Below are 25980 nucleotides of genomic sequence, written 5' to 3' on the forward strand. Positions count from 1 at the left end.
TGGGTCATTCATCTTATACCGAAATTATGAAGGTTTATAGTGAGCTCAGGTAACCGGGACCAAATCTCTTCACACAGATAAGTGAATGACCCCCCCATCAGTCAACAGGATGGGCTGCATGTCCCTGTTTCAATAGATTAATGGTTTGGCGGTGTTCAGACAAAGGAGTGTTTTTATGCTGATGACCTATCCACAGGATAGCTGGGGTCTGACACCTGGACCCCGCACCGATCAGCTGCTTCAGAGTGTCAGAAGCTACTGCAGTGGATGGGGCCGGCAACAGCTTTGCTCCTATGCGAGTATTAAAGGGATTGTCCAGGATCTGACGTTAACGGATACTGATGATCTATGCGCTGACACCTGGACCCTGTGCCGATCATATACTAGGTATTAATTAGTAGCAGTCCTGCTCCTATTCATGCACCATCACTATACTGTGTGAATTGTATACAGTGTACAGAGCTCTGTACACTGTAGCGGTGGCGCTTACTAATGCATTTGCAACTGATTTTGGCTGTAGACTTAGTACAGATGGCTTTAGGAGGTCAAAACAGCCGATCAGGCCATTGTTAGGGTCTTGGTCCCCGACCAATCTGATTACCTTCAGATCCTGGACAACCCTGTTACTCCAGCACCACCGCTATAGAGTGGATGGTAATGCAGCTCTGGGCCTATTATTTGGAGAGAAACAGAGGGGCTTCCATCCACAACAGAACAGCTGATCTGTGCAGGGTCCACTGATCAGATATTGATGCTGTATGCTGTGAATAGGTCCCCAGGATAAAAAAAAAAACCAAAAAAACTGTACACAGTACAGACCAAAAGTTTGGACACACCTTCTCATTCAAAGAGTTTTCTGTATTTTCATGACTATGACAATTGTAGATTCACACTGAAGGCATCAAAACTCAATTACCACATGTGGAATTATATACTTAACAAAAAAGTGTGACACAACAGAAAATCTGTCTTATATTCTCGGTTCTTCACAGTAGCCACTTTTTGCTTTGATTCCTGCTTTGCACACTCTTGGCATTCTCTTGATGAGCTTCAAGAGGTAGTCACCGGAAATGGTTTTCACTTCACAGGTGTGCCCTGTCAGGTTTAATAAGTGGGATTTCTTGCCTTATAAATGGAGTTGGGACCATCAGTTGTGTTGTGCAGAAGTCAGGTGAATACACAGCGGATAGTCCTACTGAATAGACTGTTAGAATTTGTATTATGGCAAGAAAAAGCAGCTAAGTAAAGAAAAACGAGTTGCCATCATTACTGTAAGAAATGAAGGTCAGTCAGTCCAAAAAATTGGCAAAACTTTGAAAGTGTCCCCAAGTGCAGTTGCAAGAACCATCAAGCACTACAGAGAAATTGGCTGACATGAGGACCGCCCCAGGAAAGAAAGACCAAGAGTCGCCTCTGCTGCGGAGGATAAGTTCACCCGAGTCACCAGCCTCAGAAATCGCAGGTTAACAGCAGCTCAGATTAGAGACCAGGTCAATGCCACACAGAGTTCTAGCAGCAGACACTTCTCTACAACAACTATTAATAGGAGACTTTGCGCAGCCGCAGGCCTTCATGGTAAAATAGCTGCTAGAAAACCAGTGCTAAGGACAGGCAACAAGCAGAAGAGACTTGTGTGGGCTACAGAACACAAGGAATGGACATTAGACCAGTGGAAATCTGTGCTCTGGTCTGATGAGTCCAAATTTGAGATCTTTGGTTCCAACCAGCGTGTCTTTGTGCGACGCAGAAAAGGTGAACGGATGGACTCTACATGCCTGGTTCCCACCGTGAAGCATGGAGGAGGAGGTGTGATGGTGTGGGGGGGCCAAGCTGGTGACACTGTTGGGGATTTATTCAAAACTGATGGCATACTGAACCAGCATGGCTACCACAGCATCTTGCAGCGGCATGCTATTCCATCCGGTTTTCGTTCAGTTGGACCATCATTTATTTTTCAACAGGACAATGACCCCAAACACCTCCAGGCTGTGTAAGGGCTATCCGACCAAGAAGGAGAGTGATGGGGTGCTACACCAGATGTTCTGGCCTCCACAGTCACCAGACCTGAACCCAGTCCAGACAGTTTGGGGTGAGCTGGACCGCAGTGAAGGCAAAAGGGCCAACAAGTGCTAAGCATCTCTGGGAACTCCTTCAAGACTGTTGGAAGACCATTTCCGGTGACTACCTCTTGAAGCTCATCAAGAGAATGCCAAGAGTGTGCAAAGCAGGAATCAAAGCAAAGGGTGGCTACTGGGAAGAACCGAGAATATAAGACAGATTTTCAGTTGTGTCACACTTTTTTGTTAAGTATATAATTCCACATGTGTTACTTCATAGTTTTGATGCCTTCAGTGTAAATCTACAATTGTCATAGTCATGAAAATACAGAAAACTCTTTGAATGAGAAGGTGTCCAAACTTGTGGTCTGTACTGTGTATAAAAATACAGTATATATACAGTATATCTATCAGTATTCCGAATACTTACAAGGCTTTCGATGTCTGTGCGGGCCAGGACATAGGTGCGGACGTTGCTGTTCTGATGTAGTAATGTGTACAGGAGCAGGGTGGCCTGGTCAGACTTTTGTTGCTCGCACATGGCAGTATACAGACTATTAAAGTTTATCTGGAAGGAGTGAGGACTTGGGCTGGGCGGCACTGAACTGTCTGAAAGAAAAGACCAACAAATCACATCTGTAAAGCTTAGTGAATTATTATTATTATTATTATTATTATTATTTTTTTTTCATTCTCTCCTGAAATACTCTGTGCTGCTGGGCCCTGTTACGTCCACTGAATAACTCTGAGTCTCTAATCTCCCTTTTGTCCTTCTCCCAACTCTCAGTCTTGTTTTAACACTGTCCCTGTTCTCACTACCGTGACAGAAGAGGACAGGACACTGCCTACCTCACAATTGGAACGCAACTCTCCTGAAATACTCTGCGCTGCTGAATAATCCTGATCATTTGCCATACAAGAACCATTTAATTCCCGATAGCACTGAGAAGTTAAAAGGGTCTCAGTCACAAGAGCTTACAATCTAAAGGCAGTCCGCCTCAGGAAGGAAGATGCAGTTGTGCAAACGCTGTTTCATGCTGACATGTTGTACATTTCTCGTACATACCTTGTGTGTTTCTGAAGGACATAATGGCTTGTCGGAAAGGATTGGGGCAGTCTGGGGAATCGGTGAGGTTGGCGAGTACCAGCAGGAGGAGGAGACTTTGGTTGGCGAGCGGTGAGGATTGCTCCTGTACGGGGGACTGTTTGCTTCCCACTCCTCCGAGGGTTAAAACCGTCCACAGACCGCCTGGAAGACAACAACATTCACAATCTAAATGATTTTGCTCCATACTCCATACAAAGGCAGAGTCAGTTCACAATGAAGTCTACGGAGAGGGGAGGGGGGAAAGGAAAGACACAAAGATATGAGGCGTCTACAGAACTAACGAGTCATTTCTGTCAGGAGAAAGCTGGATAATAATTACTCATAACCCGGTTGTCTTGTGAAAAGGAACTGTCTCCCTATAGCTCAGATGTCTCTTTGCTTTGAGGAGCTCTCTCCTTCTTCCCCTCCCCTCTCCATAGACTTCTATTGTACAGATTTGATCAATGATGGAAGGCAAAGTGAAGACATGGGCACTTTTCTTATAGAAAGTAGATTATAAAGTTTGTCATCTTCCCCTGCACGAAAATATCTGATGTAGAAAACAAGGCCGTGGAGTTGGTAGGTCAAACCACTGACTCCGAACCCTATATGTATACACAGCCTAACTCTGACTCCTTCAAAATAGATGTGGCACAGCAGCCCCATCCACTGTATAGTGGTGGTTCCAAGGAACTGCAGCACCTCTTCATATTAGACTTTCCTTCACCCGAAAAACCCCTTCAGGTGGGCCCTAGCCCTGTGTATAAGTAGCAAGCTAAATAAAGTTGCACTTTGGCGTCCCCTCGGCACCCAGCACCGGCAGCCCCGCCATCGTCTTTGCTATAACTTCTGATGAAGTAATAAGGAGACAATGATGTGCTTAAAGGGGGGCTCCACCCAAAACACTTCTGATGTTCCGATACTGCACATTCCATTTTTGTGATGCCTCCTCTGAAGATCGCTCCGGTTACATTGCGCAATAGTTGACACCCTTGGTCCGAAGAGCCGCTGCCTAATACCCCAGGGCTCACAGGATTAGCATCTCATACAGATGAAGCACGGACATGTCAATTCCCCCTAGGTGAATGTTTCTAACAATGACTGCAGTCCCCTGGCCGAGGCCAAGGGGTCCCCACCCAAAATCAGATGTACGGCAAACAAGGGATGATGAGGTCATGCTGGATTCTAGCGAGCTGCCCTTACAGCCTGTAAAATGTGCCATGCAAAGAAAAACATTCCTCTGCCCTGATGTATAGTGAGCGCAGGCGAGCCAGACTGACGGCATTACCAGCAGGAGCAGCGCGCAGGTCACCATAGGACAAAACACCATAGACCAATGCTAGAACCCAGGGAAAGAAGGGACAATGATGCTTGGCCAGGCTGGAATGAAAACTACCTCATCACTCATAACCTTGTGTACTGGGTGCTCAAAGTGGGCGATGTTGAGGCTTCTCTACCACTACAGCACGGTACCGTCTTAGATGTAGCATTCCTCTAATCTCCTGTATACAGCTATATACTCTCTGCAGGATCCTGAAATACCTTCCTGGGACCAGTAAGTGACGGGGAACCACCTATAGAACCTTATTCGTGTATATAATGCTTATCCAAGGAATGTTTTACTGCCTGTCCGATATCTTTACGTGTTATTCCGTGTGTTCCATGGTATTACGTACACTGGGGCGGCGGACATTGTGATTTTAAAGTTATCCCCAATATACACATCCATTAAAGAAGGATAATAGGGAGCTGGTGCTGGTTTTAATCATGTGACCTAGTGTCGGGAACCAGCCTGGAAGTCCAACATTCACATCAAAGAACCAGAACGTCTGTAGGGAATAGGTTAAAAAAAAAAAAAACAGTTCCAAGTGATCAGGAGGACAAGAGACCAAAAGTCGCCCCTAGGCCGCCTAGTAAAGGAAGCCCCAGTGCACTTGTGTAACCAACGCTCCATTCACTTCTATAGGGCTGCCGGGACTGAAATCTTCGGCAGCGCCTGCAGCACCATTGGACTGAATGGAGTATCGGTCACACAAGTGCACTGACTCTCTGTTCACAAATTGGCCTTAGTGGGGGGCTTTTGGACCTCCGTTCTCCTGACCACTGGATAGGGGATAAGTGTCCATAACGGGACAACACACACACATATATATATATATATATATATATATATATATATTTTTTTTTTTTTTTGCTCTGCTAGTCCCCCCCCACCATCAATCAGTTGTGCAGTGTTCAGATTTCCTGCAGCACCACCACAGGGAAAAGAAAGCATTATACTGTGTCCATTTACCTTAATACACATTATGTGTAACGCAGGACAGGACAAGTTCTCCAGAGTGAGAGGCTAGGCCCCCCAAAGAAAGAGGGCGAGTCCTCCTGAGGGAAAGGACGGGTCCTCCTGAGGGAAAGGACGGGTCCTCCAAAGAAAGAGGGCGGGTCCTCCTGAGGCAAAGGGCAGGTCCTCCTGAGGCAAAGGGCGGGTCCTCCTGAGGCAAAGGGCGGGTCCTCCTGAGGCAAAGGGCGGGTCCTCCTGAGGCAAAGGGCGGGTCCTCCGGAGGGAAAGGACGGGTCCTCCGGAGGGAAAGGACGGGTCCTCCTGAGGGAAAGGGCAGGTCCTCCTGAGGGAAAGGGCAGGTCCTCCTGAGGGAAAGGGCGGGTCCTCCTGAGGGAAAGGGCGGGTCCTCCTGAGGGAAAGGGCGGGTCCTCCTGAGGGAAAGGGCGGGTCCTCCAGAGGGAGAGGGCGGGTCTTCCAGAGGGAAAGGATGGGTCCTCCTGAGGGAAAGGACGGGTCCTCCTGAGGGAAAGGGCAGGTCCTCCAAAGAAAGAGGGCGGGTCCTCCTGAGGGAAAGGGCGGGTCCTCCTGAGGGAGAGGACGGATCCTCCAGAGGGAGAGACAATCTTTGTACCTCTCTCCACTCTGGCCAAGAGATGAGGATCCCGAGCAGAAGACATACCAACATTCCCTAGTAAGGTGTACAAAAATGTATTTTTTTTTCCATAGCTGGACAACCTCTATATAACATAAGCAGATCCTTATATACAGTTTATCCGTCCTTATCTCCATTTAGGAAGTTAAACGTCCATTAAAGAAGACAAAACCCGGCTGGTACAAGCACCGTGGATTCTCCATGCAGGATAGAGGAGGGTATTCGCCGGGTACAAGCACAAGTAAATCCCATGTACTATCATTATTTATGGATCCGGGGGAAGAGATAGCGACTAGAGATGAGCGAGTAGAGAAATATTTGATATTTGTTTTGAGTAGCCCCTCAATATTCGATCGAATATCGAATCCCATTATAATACTTGGAAACCTTCTTTCCTCTACATTAATATGGACAGAAACTTGAATTTAAACCTAAAGAAACATTAGCATGCGCTCATCACAATTCCTGATTTGATAGCTGCGTTAAGCAGGGTGCAGGCTACAACGCTGACGAGGCCCAAGCACCAGGAACAGGTGTTGCAGTGGCTAGCGGATAATGCTTCCAGCGGCTTTTCCACCAGCCAGTGAGCCACTACCTCCAGTCGTGTTCATACCCAAGAGTCTGCCCCTCCTTCCTCCCAACATGCCCAATCTTCCTAGCAGAGTCATCCCACCCTTGCCCCCTCCCAGGAGCTGTTTTTGAGTCCTTTTCCACTCTTCGACTCTGTTCAACCACATCACGAATCCAAGGAGCTAACAGATGACCAAACACTCGAGCATCCGCCATGGTGGACGACAAGGCCAACAACCCAACCTGGACAGTGGTCATGTGTAGCGTGAAAAGCAGTGTAGATCTGGAGGCACGTGCAGCACCAAAAAAGGTGGCTAGAGGCAGAGGCATGTCCAGAGGCACAGGACAGCTGCTTCAAAAGCCAGGCCAGAGCCAGCAAGGCCCAAGATGTTCCCTGTACTAGCCACTCGCCCAAAAGTCACCCGTCGAGGCCACGTCCCTCGATGATATGTAGATTTTTCAATTTATGTGTGGAGGACAAACTAAGTGCAATTTGCACACTGTGCAACTCAAGACTTAATAGGGGCTCTGAGAAAAGCAACTTGAGCACCTCAGCCATGCGCTGTCATTTGTAAGGCAAGCACTGGGCTCAGTGGGAAAGAGCAAACGCAGGACAATCGTCGGCCGGCATTGCCGACCGTGCCTCTTCCACGGTTTCCAGTGCTGGTGCTGCAGTCCAGACCACCAGCCTAGACACCTCCACATCTATCTCTGACACTTTGGGGAGTTCACCCTCATCTGCCCCTTTTCCTGCTTCTGCTCTTTTTGCCTGCGCCATCATGCGCCTCTTCCAGTAAATCTCCATCTTCCAGGCTTTTCATTGCAGGCAGAAGTACAGCGCAACCCACCCACATGCCCAAGCCTTCAACGGCCTCATCTCAAAACTGCTGGCCCTGGAGATGTTGGCGTTTAGGCTTGTGGAGACTCAGGCCTTCCGTGACCTGATGGCAGCTGCGGCACCTCCCTATGCTGGGCCTGGCCGTTACTACTTCTGTTGGTGTGCCGTCCCCGCCTTGCACCAGCACGTGTCTCATAACATCAGTCAGGCCCTGAGTTCCGAGCTTTGCTCTAAGGTCCACTTGACCATCGACGCATGGACAAGCGCATGCGGTCAGGGACGCTGCTTCTCTATAATGACAGGCCAGGTGAATGTAGTGGAGTCTAGGCCCGGCTCGCAAACTGGGGCGGCCTACCTCCTCTCCCAGCCTGGGGTTCTCAGAGAGCCTACTCCTCCGCTGCAACATCAACCCCGGCTGCGAGCTTTAAACGCTGCAGCACTGGTGTGTGGAGACGGCAGCAGGTCGTGCTAAAGCACAGCTTGGCTGACAGAAAACACACTGTGCCCCTGAAGTGAGGGATGCCATCCTAGATGAAGCGGCAATGTCTTTCTCGCCAATGCACCTGGGCCCAGGCATGGTCGTGTGTGATAATGGCCGGAACCTGGTAGCGGCTCTAGAGCTTGCCAGACTCAAACACGGTCCACACATGGCCCACGTTTTCAACTTGTTGGGGTAAGGTTTTTAAAAACCTACCCCATTGTGCCTGATATACTGGTGAAAGTGCGGCCATTTTTGTAAGTCTAAAGTAGCCTCTGCTAGCCAGAAAACCTTCAGAGCACACTCCTGTCATCTTCTCACCATTGGAAGACGGAGGAAGAGGAGGAGGATGAAGTGGCATTTGAGGTCACTGTCCCACACGAGGCTAGCGGGGAAGTTCAGTGCATCCCATTGCTTCAGCGCGGATGGTGTGAAGGGGAGTTGAAAGTGGAGGAAATGGAGAGTGACCCTTCCGGTGGGGGCAGCAAAGTCATGCCAAGTAACACTCTGGCACACATGGCTGACTTCATGTTGGGCTGCTTTTCCAGAGACAAAGGCATTGTTCACATCATGGAGAGCAACCAATACTGGATTTTTGCAATCCTCGACCTCTGGAATAAAAATAACATCTCGTCTTTCGTTCTGGTAGGGGAGAGGAACAATCGCATAAATGATTGCCACAAGCACCTGTGCAGAATATGATGGAAATGTTTCTGTCAACCCTCACTGGCGGCAGAGAGGAGATTTCCTCAAAGAGGCTAACAACTGCCATCTGGTCCACAACCACCAGGGGAACACTCTCCAAGGTTGCCGCAGTTCCTGTCCCACCTCCCCTGCACAGTTATTGGTGCAAAAAAAGTGCCAGTAAGGTGGGAGGGGATACGAATTTTTACTGCGTTTACAGCTTGGTATTCGATTGGAATCGAATATGTCGAATACCTTAATATTCAATCGAATATCTACTCGATCGAACGGTATTCGCTCAGCTCTAATAGCGACCCTAAAATCTGCATACCACAGCAGCGCCCCCTCCCCATTCAGTCTCTTTCAGTTTCCTCCACCGCAGGCCGCTGCCAATTCACAGTGAAATCGGAGCTCTTGTTTACATGAATTAAAGTAAGCACTTTTCATGTAAAAAAAAAAAAAAAAAAAATTCAGATATTTCTCGACTTGAGCGGAATCCAAGAGCTCAGAGGATGCCAATGCTTCATATTGCTAAAATAACAGAACAATATTTACTTCTATCTGGCGCTGATACAAGACGATATTTCTGAAGGTAGAAGAGCCGCGACACAAAGCATGACTGAGAGCGCAACAAAGCCCAACTTCAAGACGGGGGACGCCGAGAAAACGCCGGCATCAGCATTTACACGGGTGGTGGAGGAGAAAACCGGATCAGAAAGGTAAAAGATCAAACAGTCAAGGCAAAATATCCGGAGAGGTAAAAAGGAGGAATGACGTTACTTCCCATCGCTGTTTGGAATCCCAAATGCAAACCCATGGTGGGGGTGGGGGGGGGGGTGTTATCCAGACATTACCCCGGAAATAGAAACACAACCTCTTAGGGGTGGAAAAAGTAAAAATATACAGAACATCTGTCCACCAGATCCACACCCAGAAACAGCAGCATTGGTAAAGAGAGGTGGAGTTGCAATACCAGACACAGCCATGGACAACAGTGGCGCTGTTCTTTTTAAAGGGACTTCAAATAGGCCGTCAGTATAAGATTGGTGGGGCTTAATGGCACCCCAGTGGTCAGTATATTCAGACATATTTATGAAGACTGGTGATACGCATGTCAGTGTTCATAGCCTGGTACTGAGCTCATTCCTGTGACTGGCACTGAGCTGTAATACCAGGGACAGCCACTGCAAGATGTATGCAATGGACAGGATAGACCACCAATATTAAGCCAGAGGGGGTCTCCATCCTCACACCCCTGTCAATCAGCTGAGTGAAAGGCGGTGAAATGATGCACCGATTGCTGTTCATTGTTTAAAATCCACAGCGCCATACATCTTGTAGTGGTTGTCCTTGGTACTACAGTCCAGGGCCAACCCCAAGAGAGAAGTGCAATATTAGGCACAGCTACTGTCTAGTGTAGAGCACGGTGCCTGCTGATCAGTGGGGTGCAGGAAGATGGAGCCCAACCAATCTGATAGGACCATCAATATCAATGTCCGGGGAAAAATTATAATCCAAACAGACAACAATGAGCGAAAGTGATTCTGGAATTGAGAAACCCAACAACTCCAGGGAGAACTGGTAGTGAGTGTCTCATTCCCCTGCAGTGCCCACTACAGGGAGAATGAAGCATTACACTGTGACCATTATAACCTGTGTGCTGTCCATGCAATATCTATCTATCTATCTATCTATCTATCTATCTATCTATCTATCTCATATCTATCTCTCTATCTATCTATCTATCTATCTATCTATCTATCTATCTATCCATCTATCTCATATCTATCTATCTATCTCTCTCTCTCTCTCATATCTATCTCTCTCTCTCATATCTCTATCTATCTATCTATCTATCTATCTATCTATCTATCTATCTCATATCTATCTATCTATCTATCTATCTCTCTCATATCTATCTATCTATCTATCTATCTATCTATCTATCTATCTATCTATCTATCTCTCTCATATCTATCTATCTATCTCTCTCATATCTATCTCCTATCTATCTATCTATCTATCTATCTATCTATCTATCTCTCATATTTATTTATCTATCTATCTCGCTTATATTTTTTTCACCAAATAAAACCAGTTGGTGACATTTTCTTTTCCCTAAAGAGTTTTTATTTTCTGATTTTCATATGTTTAGGCTGTTTTCCGTACATGAATATAGGAGCGGCCATCTTACTCAAGCTGCTGTTTACAGCATTCAAAGACTTGCTTTACAGTAGCTTCAAGGATCCAAAAAAACAAACAAACCAAAAAACAAAAACAAAAGCCTGGAGAGTAGAGGGCATGCTCTTTGACCTGGGCAGAGGTCTATGTGCAGGGAGGGGGACGAGGTGATCTGCAACTATTACCTATTGTAATCCAGGATTATCTATCTATCTATATGGGATACCTTTTATTTTACTGTAATCCTCCCTGTGATGATAATAAGATAACTACTGAGAAGTGATCTCTACAGAACAGGAAGTGTTACTCTATTATTAGGCTGCCAATTGGGGAGATTATCAAGACCGGCATAATACTCAGCTGATCATTTATACATATTGCCAGGAGGAACAACAGAGGCACAGCACAGAATTCTAAGAAAAGATGCTATATCATGGCATCATTGACTACAAATGACATGCCCTTTAACTATCCAATATGATCAAACCAACCAAGAATGACACGACAGGGGACGGAGCACAGCCCTAATATTGGTAAAAGTGCGGAGGCTGTGGCCCATCTGTAGGAAGAGGCTTTACTATTACCATGCATGAGATGGGATCAAAGGCTTGGTTTGGAGCTTTTGTAATGAAAGCAGTTTCTGTTTGACAGGAAAAGGGGGATATTTCCAAAGACACGAGGACAGAAATGCCAAAATAAAGTGAGAAGTTGGGAAAGCGTTTATTCGCTTGCGGTAGGAAAAAGTTAATGCCACTCTTGAATGGGAACCATGAGCTGCAGTCAGTGCATTTTCCATAGTGTTACAACAGAGCCATGTCTCGGAGGGCCGTGCGCCTGTGATGTGGGATATTGCAGCCATAGACGCTGCGCCACCACAAGGCTTAGTCCGGGGGTTACCATAATAATACCGTGCCGTTTCATGGTGTCAAGCGACTAATACATAAACAATATAACTTCACGGATCATGCCGGGTGTAACCAGAGACCTAAAACCCCTTGGACCAAGAATAAAGAACATGCAGAAGGCAGGACAATTGCTTAAAAACCATTTGCAATTCCCAAACACGGGGGGGGGGGGGGTATTCTTTCATCATTCCTTCTATGTGTATACTGAAATTGGGCCTAAAGCTCCGATCCAACTCTTCAGAAATTTCTAGGTCTCTGCACCAATTGGGCAGATTATCAAGACCGGCATATGATACGCCAGTCTTGATAAATTAGGTAACTGGCTTTAAAGTGGATCTGTCACACTATGGATGGTCACAAACGATACGGCCTTCATGGTTGGTCAAACGATTGTTCGGCTGACAGCTATTCTCTTTGACCCCTCACATACACATGCATACTCGGCTCAGCAATGGGGAGAGGGGAGTGGGTTGCTGCCAATGAGACTCCACCCACTGGACTCAACCAATAAATGACAAGTTATACTGCGGGCAGGATGTATATCGTATCTCCATGTGGAGACTGCCATATAGGTGTCAGGAAACTTGCAAGGAATTGTGGAAAGGAATATGCAAATGTGTTTCCCCAAAGGAAAACAGTGCCTCTAGTGCCACCTACTGGAGGGTAGAAACCCTATTCTGCACTAATGAGGGGTAAGAACCCTAAAGCAGCTGTCTGAAGGAAGAGCATCTCCTTTAGAAAGAAATTTTCCTGGTTTGGCTTATATCTAGAGTCAAATTGCAATGCTTCTTTAAAGGTGTTTTTTGGGATAAAAACAATTGATGACCTATCCTAAGAATAACAGATCAGTGACAGTCAGACACCCGGCACCCCCACTGATCAGCTGTTCTCAGTAGCACATACACAAAAAATGGAGCAGGAAGCAGACAGCCCCGCTCCAGTTCAAGTGAAAGGGAGATTAACTGCAGTACCTGGCCTGACCACTACACAAAGAACGGCGCTGTCTGCTTCCTGCTCCGTTCTCAGTGTGTAGTGTGATGAGAACAGCTGATTCATAGGGTTTCTGGGTGTCAGACTTTCACCAATCTGAAATAGTTAGGATAGGTCATCAATATTTTTAGCCTGGGGAACCCCTTTAAAGTCATACTTGGATTTACAGGGCTGTTACATTTCAAGTGGCAGTGCTAGAGGCAAAGATTTTCTTTTTTACATCAAGAACTAATTTAACTCTTTTCCGAAAATTTACAGAGGAGCAAGAACGGCTTTTACCTCTCCCAAAGCCAGACTCGCCAATCATTTCCTGCATAGGCCTGTGTGGTTGTCCTGGCTGGGATCGGGATGTGTAATAGGCCGCTCATCCTGTTAGGGATCGGGATGTATAATAGGCGGCTCATCCTGTTAGGGATCGGGGTGTGTAATAGGCCGCTCATCCTGTCAGGGATCGGGGTGTGTAATAGGCCGCTCATCCTGTCAGGGATCGGGATGTGTAATAGGCCGCTCATCCTGTTAGGGATCGGGGTGTGTAATAGGCCGCTCATCCTGTCAGGGATCGGGATGTGTAATAGGCCGCTCATCCTGTCAGGGATCGGGATGTGTAATAGGCCGCTCATCCTGTCAGGGATCGGGATGTGTAATAGGCCGCTCATCCTGTCAGGGATCGGGATGTGTAATAGGCCGCTCATCCTGGCCGGGATCCGGGTGTGTAATAGGCCGCTCATCCTGGCCGGGATCGGGGTGTGTAATAGGCGGCTCATCCTGTCAGGGATCGGGATGTGTAATAGGCCGCTCATCCTGTCAGGGATCGGGATGTGTAATAGGCCGCTCATCCTGTCAGGGATAGGGATGTGTAATAGGCCGCTCATCCTGTCAGGGATCGGGATGTGTAATAGGCCGCTCATCCTGTCAGGGATCGGGATGTGTAATAGGCCGCTCATCCTGTCAGGGATCGGGATGTGTAATAGGCCGCTCATCCTGTCAGGGATCGGGATGTGTAATAGGCCGCTCATCCTGTCAGGGATCGGGATGTGTAATAGGCCGCTCATCCTGTCAGGGATCGGGGTGTGTAATAGGCCGCTCATCCTGGCCGGGATCCGGGTGTGTAATAGGCCGCTCATCCTGGCCGGGATCGGGGTGTGTAATAGGCCGCTCATCCTGGCCGAGATCGGGGTGTGTAATAGGCCGCTCATCCTGTCAGGGATCGGGATGTGTAATAGGCCGCTCATCCTGTTAGGGATCGGGATGTATAATAGGCCGCTCATCCTGTTAGGGATCGGGGTGTGTAATAAGCCGCTCATCCTGTTAGGGATCGGGGTGTGTAATAGGCCGCTCATCCTGGCCGGGATCGGGATGTGTAATAGGCCGCTCATCCTGGCCGGGATCGGGATGTGTAATAGGCCGCTCATCCTGTCAGGGATCGGGATGTGTAATAGGCCGCTCATCCTGTTAGGGATCGGGATGTATAATAGGCGGCTCATCCTGTCAGGGATCGGGATGTGTAATAGGCCGCTCATCCTGTCAGGGATCGGGATGTGTAATAGGCCGCTCATCCTGTCAGGGATAGGGATGTGTAATAGGCCGCTCATCCTGTCAGGGATCGGGATGTGTAATAGGCCGCTCATCCTGTCAGGGATCGGGATGTGTAATAGGCCGCTCATCCTGTCAGGGATCGGGATGTGTAATAGGCCGCTCATCCTGTCAGGGATCGGGATGTGTAATAGGCCGCTCATCCTGTCAGGGATCGGGATGTGTAATAGGCCGCTCATCCTGTCAGGGATCGGGGTGTGTAATAGGCCGCTCATCCTGTCAGGGATCGGGATGTGTAATAGGCCGCTCATCCTGTCAGGGATCGGGGTGTGTAATAGGCCGCTCATCCTGGCCGGGATCGGGGTGTGTAATAGGCCGCTCATCCTGGCCGAGATCGGGGTGTGTAATAGGCCGCTCATCCTGTCAGGGATCGGGATGTGTAATAGGCCGCTCATCCTGTTAGGGATCGGGATGTATAATAGGCCGCTCATCCTGTTAGGGATCGGGGTGTGTAATAAGCCGCTCATCCTGTTAGGGATCGGGGTGTGTAATAGGCCGCTCATCCTGGCCGGGATCGGGATGTGTAATAGGCCGCTCATCCTGGCCGGGATCGGGATGTGTAATAGGCCGCTCATCCTGTCAGGGATCGGGATGTGTAATAGGCCGCTCATCCTGGCTGGGATCGGGATGTGTAATAGGCCGCTCATCCTGTTAGGGATCGGGATGTGTAATAGGCCGCTCATCCTGTCAGGGATTGGGATGAGTAATAGGCCGCTCATCCTGTCAGGGATCGGGATGTGTAATAGGCCGCTCATCCTGGCTGGGATCGGGATGTGTAATAGGCCGCTCATCCTGTTAGGGATCGGGATGTGTAATAGGCCGCTCATCCTGTCAGGGATCGGGATGTGTAATAGGCCGCTCATCCTGTCAGGGATCGGGGTGTGTAATAGGCCGCTCATCCTGTCAGGGATCGGGATGTGTAATAGGCCGCTCATCCTGTCAGGGATCGGGACGTGTAATAGGCCGCTCATCCTGTCAGGGATTGGGATGAGTAATAGGCCGCTCATCCTGTCAGGGATCGGGACGTGTAATAGGCCGCTCATCCTGTTAGGGATCGGGATGCGTAATAGGCCTAATAATAATCAGTAAATCTGCCTCAATGTGTCCGTTTTCCTGGAGTGCCCCTTTAAGCTATATTTCTGTACCCTTTAATGGCATGCCCTGTGCTGGCCGACCATTTCTATCACATTTCCTAGCACGGTCTCCCGGTCTCTTGTGCTGCTTTTTCCTATCCATGCACATAGCCACATCACTAATCTGCTGGCTGCACCGACAAGGCCTGGAACAATGTAATCTCCAGGAGGATACGTGCGGCTATCGGCTCCCTCTGAATAAACCTCATTCCACAGTAAGGGCCGCGCTGTGCGCAAATGACAGGCTGAGTTAAGATATCAGGGTCTTGTGACCGACCTCTGTACATCACTGGCACCACAGTGACTAGACCAAGTCTCCAGGCTCTCAGCCCTTGGCATGACAGCTTCCTGACTGGACACATTCCCAAAATCTCCCAGCACCCCCTCAGCTGCGATTGTCCCCTCTGCCTCCTCCTGTAATCACTTTTTCCCCCCTGGATGTTTAGTTAGCAGTTTCCAAATACAGAATAAGTCAGCGACTCCAAAGTAAATACGAGCAGCGAGAGATAGAAAACAAATACCGCATGTTAACCCCCAAAAAGCCGCAGCAATTACAGACCAGTCGCTGGTGCATGTAACGCACATACACATAGTATCCCAACATAGGAAAATACAGAGTAAAATATCAACAGTGAGAATAATCATCATAATAGTAGTGATAGTAACAGTGACAATAATCATAATAGTGATGATAATCATAATAGCAGTAATAGTGATGATATTAGTAGTGATAGTAATAGTTATAGTGATAATAGTGGTAGTAGTAGTAATAGTGATAATAGTAACTGATAACAATAGTAGTGATAATAGTGAGTAATAGTAGAAGTAGAGATAATAGTAATAGTGAGAGTAATAGTGATAGCAATAGTGATAGTAGTCATAGTAATAGTAGTAATAGTGATAGTAAGTGACAGTAGTAATAGTGATAGTAGTAATAGTGATAGTAAGTGATAGTAGTCATAGTAATAGTAGTCATAGTAATAGTAGTCATAGTAATAGTAGTCATAGTAATAGTAGTCATAGTAATAATAGTGATAGTAGTCATAGTGATAGTAGTCATAGTAATAGTAGTCATAGTAATAGTAGTCATAGTAATAGTAGTCATAGTAATAGTAGTCATAGTGATAGTAAGTGACAGTAGTAATAGTGATAGTAGTAATAGTGATAGTAAGTGACAGTAGTCATAGTGATAGTAGTCATAGTGATAGTAGTAATAGTGATAGTAGTAATAGTGATAGTAATAGTAGTAACAGTGATAGTAATAGTGATAGTAGTAATAGTGATAGTAGTAATAGTGATAGTAATAGTGATAGTGACAGTAGTAATAGTGATAGTAATAGTGATAGTAATAGTGATAGTAATAGTGATAGTAATAGTGATAGTAGTAATAGTGATAGTAATAGTAGTAATAGTGATAGTAATAGTGATAGTAGTAACAGTGATAGTAATAGTGATAGTAGTAATAGTGATAGTAATAGTGATAGTAGTAATAGTAATAGTGATAGTAATAGTGATAGTAATAGTGATAGTAATAGTGATAGTGACAGTAGTAATAGTGATAGTAATAGTAGTAATAGTGATAGTAATAGTGATAGTAGTAATAGTGATAGTAATAGTGATAGTGACAGTAGTAATAGTGATAGTAATAGTAGTAATAGTGATAGTAATAGTGATAGTAGTAACAGTGATAGTAATAGTGATAGTAGTAATAGTGATAGTAATAGTGATAGTAGTAATAGTAATAGTGATAGTAATAGTGATAGTGACAGTAGTAATAGTGATAGTAATAGTGATAGTAGTAATAGTGATAGTAATAGTAGTAATAGTGATAGTAATAGTGATAGTAGTAATAGTGATAGTAATAGTGATAGTAGTAATAGTGATAGTAATAGTGATAGTGACAGTAGTAATAGTGATAGTAATAGTAGTAATAGTGATAGTAATAGTGACAGTAGTAATAGTGATAGTAATAGTGATAGTGACAGTAGTAATAGTGATAGTAATAGTAGTAATAGTGATAGTAATAGTGATAGTAATAGTAGTAATAGTGATAGTAGTAATAGTGATAGTAATAGTGATAGTAGTAATAGTGATAGTGACAGTAGTAATAGTGATAGTAATAGTGAGTAATAGTGATAGTAGTAATAGTGATAGTAGTAATAGTGATAGTAATAGTGATAGTAGTAATAGTGATAGTGACAGTAGTAATAGTGATAGTAATAGTAGTAATAGTGATAGTAATAGTGATAGTAGTAATAGTGATAGTAATAGTGATAGTAATAGTAGTAATAGTGATAGTAATAGTGATAGTAGTAATAGTGATAGTAATAGTGATAGTAGTAATAGTGATAGTAATAGTGATAGTGACAGTAGTAATAGTGATAGTAATAGTAGTAATAGTGATAGTAATAGTGATAGTAGTAATAGTGATAGTAATAGTGATAGTAGTAATAGTGATAGTAATAGTGACAGTAGTAATAGTGATAGTAATAGTAGTAAGGGGCTACGCGGTGGCTCAGTGGTTAGCACTGTAGCCTTGCAGCGCTGGAGTCCTGGTGTTCAAATCCCACCAAGGGCAAAAAACCATCTGCAAGGAGTTTGTATGTTCTCCCCGTGTTTGCATGGATTTCCATCCCAGATTCCAAAAAAGACATACTGATAGGGAAAAATGTACATTGTGAGCTCTATGTAGGGCTCACAATCTACATTTAAAAAAAAAAAAAAAGTAATAGTAGTGATAGTAATAGTAATAGTGATAGTAGTAATAGTGATAGTAGTAATAGTGATAGTAGTAATAGTGATAGCAACAGTAGTAATAGTGATAGTAATAGTAGTAATAGTGATAGTAATAGTAATAGTGATAATAGTAATATTGACGACAATAGTTGTAAGTAATAACAGTGATGATATTAGTAATAATAACAGTGATAATAAGTGTCCTGGTAATAGTAACAGTAATACAAGTAATACCAGAAATAGCAATAATATAAATCCTAATAGCGACAAGAGAAAATAACGATACTAGTAATGATGTAATGTAGTGATAGTAATACTAGTGATAATGATACTACTAATAGCCATAATAAGTCATAGCAACAAGAGTATTAGTGCTAGTAATAGAGATGGTTGGTGGAAACGGCCACAGATAGAGGGTCGCTCTACTACCGTTAATGTTGGAGGACAGCAGTGGACTATAATAATAGTAATGTGAACATACCCCAAAAAAACCTTAAAGTGCCAAAACTAACAACCCTTTAAGAGAAAAAAAGGGGGGGGGGGGAATAAAGCACTTTCTGGGCTGAGCTGTCTAGAGATTCAATACATTGGCCCAAAGCGCACCTTATATGGGAGACAGGCCTGGACGAGGGGCCGGGGGGGAGGGTAGAGAGGAGTCTATACACTTAGCGGGTCACCATGACGTGACGCCCGTGTTTCGACATTTTTACTGTAACCCAGCGCCTGTGATCTTTCCTGACTTCTATCTCTGCGTCCGACATCTGGGGCTATTTATGACCAGTTAAGCATCAGATATAAGCTCCTTGGCCAGATTTCCTTGAGATGTTGCCAGATCAGGCTGTTTTTATTTCTCGATGGCACAACATTATTCAGAAATGACATTCTCCGAGTCCTCGCTCCTTCTAGAAAAACCCAGAGCCACAACATTCAGCACTTCCGTCTTACAAGTGATATTTGGGGTCGCGTCCAGCCCCGGTTTTCAGCTTTCAAGCTGGAATGGAATTAATCATGGAGACCCATTATAGATTCTGTGATATGTGCTGAGCTGGCAGAGCGCGCCCAACAGGCTTTACGTTTTGGTCTGGGGTCTGGGGTATGCGGCTACGGTCACTAATGGCAAAAAAAGAAAAAAAAAGTTCCCTTCGCTTTTTTACTAAAAAACTATTTGCGAGAAAATTTTTGGAAGGCAATAGAGATGTTATCGGCACCTCACCATCTAGGATTCTGAGGCTCGCTTATGAGATCGCAGGCAATCTGAGAAAGCACAGCTGCAGTGTAAAGTATGGCGAGGCAGGAGCTGGACTACAATACAGTCCCATCCGGAGTCACTGATCATAGATAGAGATGAGTACTGTTCGGATCAGCCGATCCGAACAGCACGCTCGCATAGAAATGAATGGACGTAGCCAGCACGCGGGGGGTTAAGCGGCCGGCCGCCGTCAAAGCGGAAGTACCAGGTGCATCCATTCATTTCTATGGAGCGTGCTGTTCGGATTGGCTGATCCGAACAGTACTCGCTCATCTCTAATCATAGATGGGTGCAAATGGAGCTAAAAAGTCATAAAGAAAATAGGAAGCGTCCTACCAATAAATAGAACTTAAAGGGGTCCTCCACTGTGGACAGTCCCTATTTGCTATAAAGCTCCCTTGCTAATAAAGCCGATCACAATGTGCCAAGCAGGAACCCCCAGTGATCGCTGTAATCTAGGGAGAGACCTGTAAGTAAGGGTTCAATTTCCCTGCAGCAACCCCAGAGGAGATTTTAAGTATTACACCTTGTACACAGAAATCAATGGGTTGCATGGCAGGATAGATCCTCCACAGAGACAGATGCTGTTTACAACCACTCTGACCAAGAGACAAGGATTCTGAACAGAAGACCCTTCCACCCTCTATTAAAGGGGTTTTGCAATTAGACAATTTAACCTGCAGATCAGTGGAGGTCCAACCACTCAGACCCCCACAGAGCAGAACAACTTTTGTCCCCCGTTCTGAATGGAGCACTGGTCGAGTAGCCCACATTTCAATGGAGATCACTGTGGGAAAAACCCCTTTAACTCAGACTATACTAATGCAGTTTATGACTATGGGTTTTCTAAACTGGATAGCAATTTTAAAAAGGGGATTTCCATCCCCAAATGTACTTGATATTGATGGCCCATCCAGAAGACAGGTCATTAGTATGTAATCTGGGGGGGGTCCAACACCTGGGCCCCGTTTCGAACCTATAACTCAAGGCTTTGTTACACGTCCACCGCCTTAAATTTTGGACACAGGTCACAAATGCAGTTGGGGCCAGAAAACCCCTTTATATTTTCTCTTGATGCTGAAATTCTCTATCTGGTCTGCAAGAGAGAAAATACTGATAGCGTAGTTGTGACCAGGGTCGCTTTTCCATGTTCCTGAATGTCAAATCTGCCAAGCACAATTTCCAGCCTTTGCTGGGGAGATTTTCAATTTGGGTCGAATCGGTGTCCATTCCTGTCGTCACCCAGCTTTCCCAACACAGTATGTACCGAAAACCTCCGACATCGGCTGCACAAACATTGGCACATGACCGCTTTGAAAGAAAGATAAGCCAGACGGGCAGATTTCTCACCATAGGACACAGACTATGGATGACATGTCCGAGAATGCCCTCAAGAGGGCGCCACCCAGCACAGGAATGCAGCTGGTTACAGATGCCATGGAAAACACATTAAAAGGGACAGCATCTAAAATATGAAGCAGCTGGCAGGGGAACAATAGGCAGAGGGAGGACAGAGCTAATTGTGAGCGGCACACGGAGGAGGCTCTGAAGTAAAGCCCGTCTGGCTCGCCCTCCGCACACTCAAATAAATTCCTTATGGGGGAAATTCTCATCACACATGGAGAAGACAAGAAATCCTTAATGATTTTTCCCTCGCCGTGTCACATAAATCAGTGTAATGAGCTGGTGGTAGCGCCGTCTCTACCAACCCGGGACAATGCCGCCAATGGGAAGCAGACTGGTGCCAATGTGGGCGAGAAGGCCAGGGAAGGGATGGGCATAAGAGGAATGAGGCTGCAACGGCGTGGCACATTGGGGACAGAGACCCCGACTCTAAGATATCCTGCAGGTTACTGCACGTAGAAGCGAATGCACAGAATATAAAGGGGCCAAATAGGGAGGCCGCCATAACGGTGACCATGGACTGTAGGAATACAGAGTACGGCAGAGGTGTCACTGGGTCAGGGGCTGCGGTTTACGGCAGCCTTTATTCTGCCAACATCTCAGTTCCCGGTATATGAAATGTTCATCCATATAGGGGCAGCTTCACCTATGGCTGGATATCCGATTTCCAACATAAGACCTCTGACCATGACCTTCCAGGGCCAGATACCTGTAAACTTTCCCCTCTAAAAGGGTCATTCTTCCCCTGCCTGAAAGGACGTGAAATGTCTATGCAGAGGTAGCAGAGCTGAATGTCACTGATTAAAGGGCACTTAAAGGGGATGTCAAGGATTAAGGATTTTATTGTTGACAGCTATATAGCGGGGAGAGTTTTCTACTTCCGGCCCTGTATTGAGTATAGAATGGGCTTCGGAAGGGCTCTGTACAGCTGATCGGTGCAGGGGCTGTCTGTCATGGCACCTTTGTCACAGGGTGACTAATGCTATACAGTCTCAGGACACTTTCCACTGACAAGTGTGTGATGTGATAATAGCAGTGGTAAAAGGAGATATTTCTGTAATGAAAAATTCTATTGTAGTAATTCTTTTTGACCACAAGATGCCGCTGTATTAGGTAAAGGAAGAATCAGGAAGTGACGAGTGGAGGAAGTGGACTGTAGTAGTGTGGGAAAAGAAGCTGGCTGTTTGAGCAGTGAGAGATCTGAGAGACAATCCATCGCCATTTTGCTGCCGTGCAACGCTTGTTTCAGGCCAGGTCCAGCTCTGGAGAAGCCTGGACCTGTTGCTGGTTCCCATGTCAGGAGAGTTGGAGACGATTGCTGTGCAGACGCCGCGGAGCGGATGACAAGAAGGACCAGCCCTTGTGACACCGTGTTCCTGTTGCCTGGAGGCAAAGAAATTCCTGTTTCCTTCGGAAAATCCATCTGACTGTTCGCCCCCTTGCTAACCCGGGTAAGCGGAGCTCCGATTCACCTTTCATAAGGGTGAATAGTGTATACACGCAGTAAATAGTTTTTTTTTGGCGCCAAAAACCTAGCATAGACTGGTTCCGGCCATTTTGTTTTAAAGTGAGTTCCATTTAAACGGAGATACAGCACGTGTTGTCCTGCTATTCAAAAGAGACACTATATCCTGGATTATAGTACCAGAAGTATGTCATAAGAGGAGTTATTTGGTTCACTGAGACTTGTGCAGCTAAGCACCAACTTCTGATAAAACAGAACCGGTTGCAGAAGTCCTCCCTGCAGGGTTGGGGTAGTGTGTTGAAATGTGGATATTGGGGAGTGGGTAAGTTAAATAGTAAACTGTGATATTGTTAACCCCTGTGTGACACCGCAGGTGATCTTCCTCTGCATACTTACATTGTTTTGTTAGCTTGGTATTAATAGGTAAATTGCAGCTGCTTTATATAGGTAGCCGCTAGTTAAAGGCATAGTTCACTAGTTCTGACATATTAGGTCACGGTGCAGTGTCACTCAGGGGTCTCGGCCCTCCGCTGAGTGTCTTGTAATTATTGATTTCATCAGGCCTGTTAGCCTGGAGTTCCCCCAAAAGGGTATAGAGTAAAATTTATATTTCTTACTTCGTGTCTGGTGTGTTTGTGCCTGTCCGTGGAACCGCTGTATCCTAAAAGTTCCTGCAAGAGCCCCGGTAGCCAGTCGGTTGCCGTGTCTTTCCCTTCCTCCTCCCCCCCTTACATTTTTGGCGTAGTCGGCAGGATACGGTGCCACCATGGACATGGACAATGCATCAGGGGACGCGCCTTTGGTGGACGCGGACCGTGTACCTAATGGCGGGGTGGCTGCGGGTGCTGTCCTCCCGCCTGTTGTACCTACTCTTGCACCGACAGCCCCAGTCAGGTGTTTACCAGCAGGTGCCATCTTAAACCAACTGACTAAATTTGACGGACATAACATGTTGCTGACCGATTGGACTGAACGACTGAGGAGTGCGATTAAACTGTGTAATCTAGCCCCCGAACTCCAACCGGAGGTAGCGATAAATGCTCTGGAAGGGAATGCCCGACGGACAATCACATTACTGCCAGACTCCCAGAGGAGTACGGTGATAGACATAATAAACAGGTTGGAGAAGGTTTACGGGAACCGTGCCCCGTCAGTCGATTTACTTGCCCGGTTTGTTAATCGGGGGAGGGGGAGACCGTCCCTGAGTATGCTAATGAACTACAGGGGTTGTTAGCTGATGTCCGGAGGGCCGAATCCCACGCCCAGCGTACACCTGAGGAAGATGACGAGCTGTTGAGGGACTATTTTATTCGGGGATTATGTTTGAGTACGGTGAGGCGGGAACTACAGAACCGCGTGCTGGCGGACAAGACCCTGACCTTTGTCCAGATTCTGGAGGAGACCATCGCCAGGACTCAAATGGAGGAGCCAGAGGTGGGTCAGGTCGCCATGCAGAGAGCTGGAAGGGTGATGACCAATGCTGTAGGGGGTGAGGCAGAGGCCCAGATGAGAGAAATGCAGCGTACTATAGATGCGCTAACCCAACAATTGAGCCAGGTGCAGAGTAGGGTACAGACTCCTGCTGCTGGGAACCCGTTACCAACTCCCTCAAAAGGGCCCCCATGTCAATGCTCAGCAAGACCCCCCATGTGGCAAACAGAGGAACCACAGGGAAGGCCATCTCCATCACGGCCGTGGTATCGCTCTCCTCCCGACCTCCAACTGCGACAAAGGCCACCACCTCGAGAGTGGGACTATAGCAATGTTCAATGTTGGCAATGTCAAGAGTTCGGGCATATCTCAAGGAACTGCCCAGGACCGAGAAGGGCCAGGCCCAGCAACTCACCGCCGTTAAACGGGAGACCTCCGCGATAAGAGGGCGCACCGCGGGGGTATCAGGGGGCCCAAGTGCTCCAAAAAGCCCACATGATTTGATCGCAAAAAGCCCCGTGCTGGAAGTGAGTTTTGAGGGAAAGAAGGTCCCCTGCCTAGTGGATACGGGTTCTGAAGTGACAACAATGCCCTTAGACTATTTTGAACGGCATCATGGCCACCTTATGCGACCAAACACCGGAATGGTTATCCGACTGAGAGCGGCAGATAATGGAACTATCCCTGTACATGGGGTAGTCTGGATGCGACTTCGGGCCTGTGGCCAAGAATTAGGAGTCAAGGGAGTTATCCTTGTCAAGTCTACCTACTTGCCGGAGGTCCCGGTGATTCTAGGCATGAATGTGTTGCGAGACCTGAACCACGTGCTTTTCACCAAGAAAGGACCGGAGTACTGGAAGCGGACTACGGCACATAGGCCAACACAGCAAGTTTTCCGGCAAATTGTCCAGACTTGCCGAATCCAGAAGGGACTCCCTGAAAACCGCCGGCTGGGGGCGGTGTATACCCTGAATGGAGCGCCCGTAAAAATACCTCCCCGGCAGGAACGGACATTGATGTTGCCCGTGGGGACCAATCTGAATGTGGACGGATTGGATGTCGAGCTGGAACCGGTAGAGCGGTGTGAAGAGATAACTGGTGTGATGTTTGGGCGAGTGGTGGCCACAGTCCGAAACGGGCGAGTGCCGGTGCGGTGCGTGAATCTACAGGATCATGAAGTGACCCTACCAAGGAGAGTCAAGGTCGCCAGAGTCTTCCTACACCAGGGTGAGACAGCCCGGAGAAGACCCTTTACTCTTAGGGAAGAGAGAGGGGACATTTGGACCTTGGCGGTACAGATGGAGCAACCTGAAAAACCCACGCCCGAGTGGAATGGGAGGAAGATCCTGGAAATGATGGGAATAAACCGGCCCTCTTTGAGTCCAGATCAAGTACGGCTAGTGGAAGAGACCCTATGGGAGTTCCAAGCTGCATTTTCTAGGCATGACGAAGACTTTGGCTGTACGTCTGCTATCGAGCACAGAATACCGACCGGGAACACGGCCCCAATCCGTGAAAGGTATCGACAGATCCCACCAAACATGTACCAAGAAGTGAAAGAGATGTTACGTCAAATGTTGGATAATGGCGTGGTACAACCAAGTCAGAGTCCGTGGGCTGCCCCGGTGGTGCTGGTCCGAAAAAAAGACGGCACCTTACGCTTCTGTGTCGACTACCGGAAGTTGAACGCACAGACAGTGAGAGACTCTTATCCCTTGCCGCGGATTGAGGAATCCTTATCCGCATTGGGAAAGGCGAAATACTTCTCATCCCTAGACCTGGCGAGCGGATACTGGCAAGTGCCAATGGCAGCAGAAGACAGACAGAAAACGGCGTTCATCTTGCCGATGGGCTTGTATGAGTTCAGAAGGATGCCCTTTGGATTGTCCAATGCCCCCGGCACGTTCCAAAGACTCATGGAGTATTGTCTTGGTGACCTAAACTTTGAGTCGGTGCTCATCTATCTGGACGATATTGTGGTCTTCGGATTGTCCTTCGAACAACATCTTCAGAGGCTGAGACAAGTCCTGAAGCGCCTGATGGAGCATGGGCTCAAGGTCAAGCCCAAGAAATGCCAGCTGTTCCAGACACAGATTGAGTATCTGGGGCACATTGTCTCTGCTGAGGGGGTGCAACCGGCAAGCAGCAAGGATGGAAGCGGTACAACGCTGGCCTGTCCCAAGAACCCTCAGGGAACTTCGCGCATTCTTGGGCCTAGCTGGATATTACCGGCGCTTCATAAAAAATTT

At 46.8% G+C, this 25980-nt stretch overlaps 1 protein-coding gene across 2 annotated transcripts in view; it reads right to left on the bottom strand.

The window, feature by feature from the left end:
* Positions 1–25980, bottom strand: part of DYM (dymeclin) — a 232536-nt gene that overhangs the window by 134729 nt on the left and 71827 nt on the right. For both annotated transcript variants that reach the window (XM_075268966.1, XM_075268958.1), the window contains exons 9-10: positions 3124–3306; positions 2488–2666 (exon numbers count right to left, since the gene is read on the bottom strand). In XM_075268966.1, the coding sequence (XP_075125067.1) occupies positions 2488–2666; positions 3124–3306 (362 nt within the window). The remainder of the gene's footprint in view (positions 1–2487; positions 2667–3123; positions 3307–25980) is intronic.

The sequence above is a fragment of the Leptodactylus fuscus genome, chromosome 1, assembly GCF_031893055.1.
Source record: "Leptodactylus fuscus isolate aLepFus1 chromosome 1, aLepFus1.hap2, whole genome shotgun sequence".
Classification (NCBI taxonomy): Eukaryota; Metazoa; Chordata; class Amphibia; order Anura; family Leptodactylidae; genus Leptodactylus; species Leptodactylus fuscus.